Here is a 2,403-nt window from a genome sequence, read left to right as displayed (position 1 = left end):
CATTTCTTGTGCTTCAAGTACCTTGGACAATCACGACACTTGGTGTCCCATAGCCTCATGCGACTGTACCTGTATAGTCCATCCACAAATGGCATAGTGACAGTGATCTCGCGAGAGAACATCCGCCCCAAATACTTATCCGACCGCCTTGCTAGCTGGCTCTGTGTAGAACAGCCGCGAAAGATGTTCAATACGCAAATACAAAAACAATGACACAACTATTCCATTGGTTATATATTGGTGTATAATTAGACTGTCGTGGCACCACAATTCTGGCATGGCGTCATTCGAGAATTGTGTTGGAGGATGCAAGGTACGTTCATGTCATGCATGGTCTGCTCGGTGTTCATGTCATGCATGTTCTGCTCGGTGTTCATGTCCATTTTCCGCTCGGTGTTCTTGTCCATGCATGTTCTTCTCGGTGTTAGGATAAAATAGCAATATGAGTGGGTCCAAAGTGACGCGGACTTACGAAACGCACTGCAGCACACATGGGAGGCTGTTTCACACCGTGCCTACCCCGAATAAGTTCCCTACGGTTTCCTTAGCACTACTTAAGCAGTGCACTGTAGTTTTTACTGCGTACAAGCGTTTTACAGTGTATGGTGCACGTCACCTATAAACGACCAACTTTTCACAAACATTTCTGACTTCTATTTCATATTCATTACTCAAAAATTCAGGAAATTAGACGTATATTCTACAGACCTCAATAGAGATGTTTTGCAAGTCAAAAATTTAGCAATATTTCCAGCTTTCAACTTCGTTCGATATTTAAACGACTGAAAGTCAGAAGTCTCAAAGCCACGTGTTTTGCAAAGTCTGGTTCACGGACTATGCAAAACACGTGGCTAGTGTGCATTCGACAATGCAATCCCCACGACTTCGATTGCTACGGCACTCCACGGCCAGCTTGTGTCTGCGTTTGTTGCTGATTCGACGCCAAGCCGCTTTAGAGCGGTTGACAATACCAGATGTGACTTTCTCGTTGGACAAGTACTCCGACGCCGACTCGAAGGAGAAGTTCTGGTTTGTGAAGGAAGACCTCAAACGACTCAGAAGGTGTTTGAACATTCCAGTACGTATGGTGACGGCTGAGCGCACAGCCTGCACTGGTATCGAGGCTCTTTGCATCGTGCTGCGCCAGTTTGCTGTTCCCGACCGGTGGTACGACTTGATGGCGATGTTTGGCCGCTCGTGCAGTTGCCTATGTAACATCTACCTCCAAACTCTCGACCTCATCTACAACAAGTTCCGTGACACGATATATCTCGACTTCAACCGGATTCGCACCAAGTTGGCGTCCATTAGCAAAGCGATTGTCGACAAGGGTGGTGAGGTACACAATGTGTGGGCGTTCATTGATGGGACAGTTCGTGAGTGTTGTCGCCCTGCCGGAGACGAAAGACAGCGATCCGTGTTTAACGGTCACAAAAGACGTCAGGCAATCAAGTTCCAAACGTTGGTCACCCCGGATGGCATCATATCACACGCGTTTGGCCCAATCGAAGGACGCCGCCACGACCAATTGTCGATTTCAAAAAAAAATGCGAGTTGGAGGTAGCCCAGCAGCCAAAATGTACAAAGTCGCAGTTCTGTTAACAAATTGCATTACTTGTGTGTAACAGTATGTACTTTGGGGTATCACCACCAACACTTGAAGAGTACCTTAATTTCAATCAATAAAATGGTTTTTATTCCTTTTTATTCACAATTGATTTCACTAACATCCCCATGTCAATGAATATTTTTTCCAACAGTGCGCCGCGTTGTGCATCCTCGGCCATTTGAGCCTTTGGTAGCTGTTGCTCTTCACGGTTTTAGACGCTCCATTCGAAACCTATGATCATCCATTTGTTTCTTAATCTCGAATTCGAGTAGTTCATCAACTATAGCGTCAGATTGCTCACGTTTGGCCGACATAGGGCGTTGCCGTTTTGATACACGCTGCTCCGCCTCGACACACAGTTGCGACCCAGTAGATTCCAATGACTCCTTGCGCTTCTTGTCTTTGGACTTTACAGCGGTCTTGAGAGTGTCGGCCGCGTCACGTCGGTCCACCAGATCTTGAAGAAGTTGAACTTGCTCTGGCACGTCTTCGTCGCTGCCCGTACCCCACTGTCGCTGGGACTTGTCCGTTGCCTTGAATGCTTGTACCAGTCCCTCGTAGTGGTCGCGGGCAGAGCGGTGGGGGATGCCTTGGTTCGAGTACAACGAGAGACTGGCAGCTACCTCTTTCCATCGCTGAATCAATGTACCGTGCTCGCCGTCGTAAGGCTTCACACGAAGAACCTCGCGTAACAACGCAAGGTCCAAATCGCCCGTCCACTTTAACTGTGCTTGGTTAGGTTTACCCATGTTAAAAGAGCAAATGCAATACCTAGTGGAGCAGTTGAAACCAAG

At 47.5% G+C, this 2,403-nt stretch overlaps 2 protein-coding genes across 2 annotated transcripts; one reads left to right on the top strand and one right to left on the bottom strand.

Moving 5' to 3' along the window:
- Positions 1-442: 442 nt before the first annotated feature.
- On the top strand, positions 443-1,564 carry H257_18380 (hypothetical protein; the record flags this gene model as incomplete). The annotated part of the gene is made up of 2 exons (XM_009847422.1): positions 443-538; positions 794-1,564. 2 exons carry the CDS (start codon positions 443-445, stop codon positions 1,562-1,564), a joined length of 867 nt encoding a protein of 288 aa, XP_009845724.1.
- A 256-nt stretch (positions 1,565-1,820) lies between these two features.
- Positions 1,821-2,358, bottom strand: H257_18379 (hypothetical protein; the record flags this gene model as incomplete). Its single annotated transcript, XM_009847421.1, has 2 exons — positions 1,821-1,840; positions 1,911-2,358. The coding sequence occupies 2 exons, from the start codon at positions 2,356-2,358 to the stop codon at positions 1,821-1,823; spliced, it is 468 nt and encodes a 155-aa protein (XP_009845723.1).
- Positions 2,359-2,403: the final 45 nt, after the last annotated feature.

This window comes from Aphanomyces astaci (assembly GCF_000520075.1).
Source record: "Aphanomyces astaci strain APO3 unplaced genomic scaffold supercont1.158, whole genome shotgun sequence".
Lineage (NCBI taxonomy): Eukaryota > Oomycota > Saprolegniomycetes > Saprolegniales > Verrucalvaceae > Aphanomyces > Aphanomyces astaci.
This window is presented reverse-complemented; position numbering and strand designations above follow the sequence as displayed.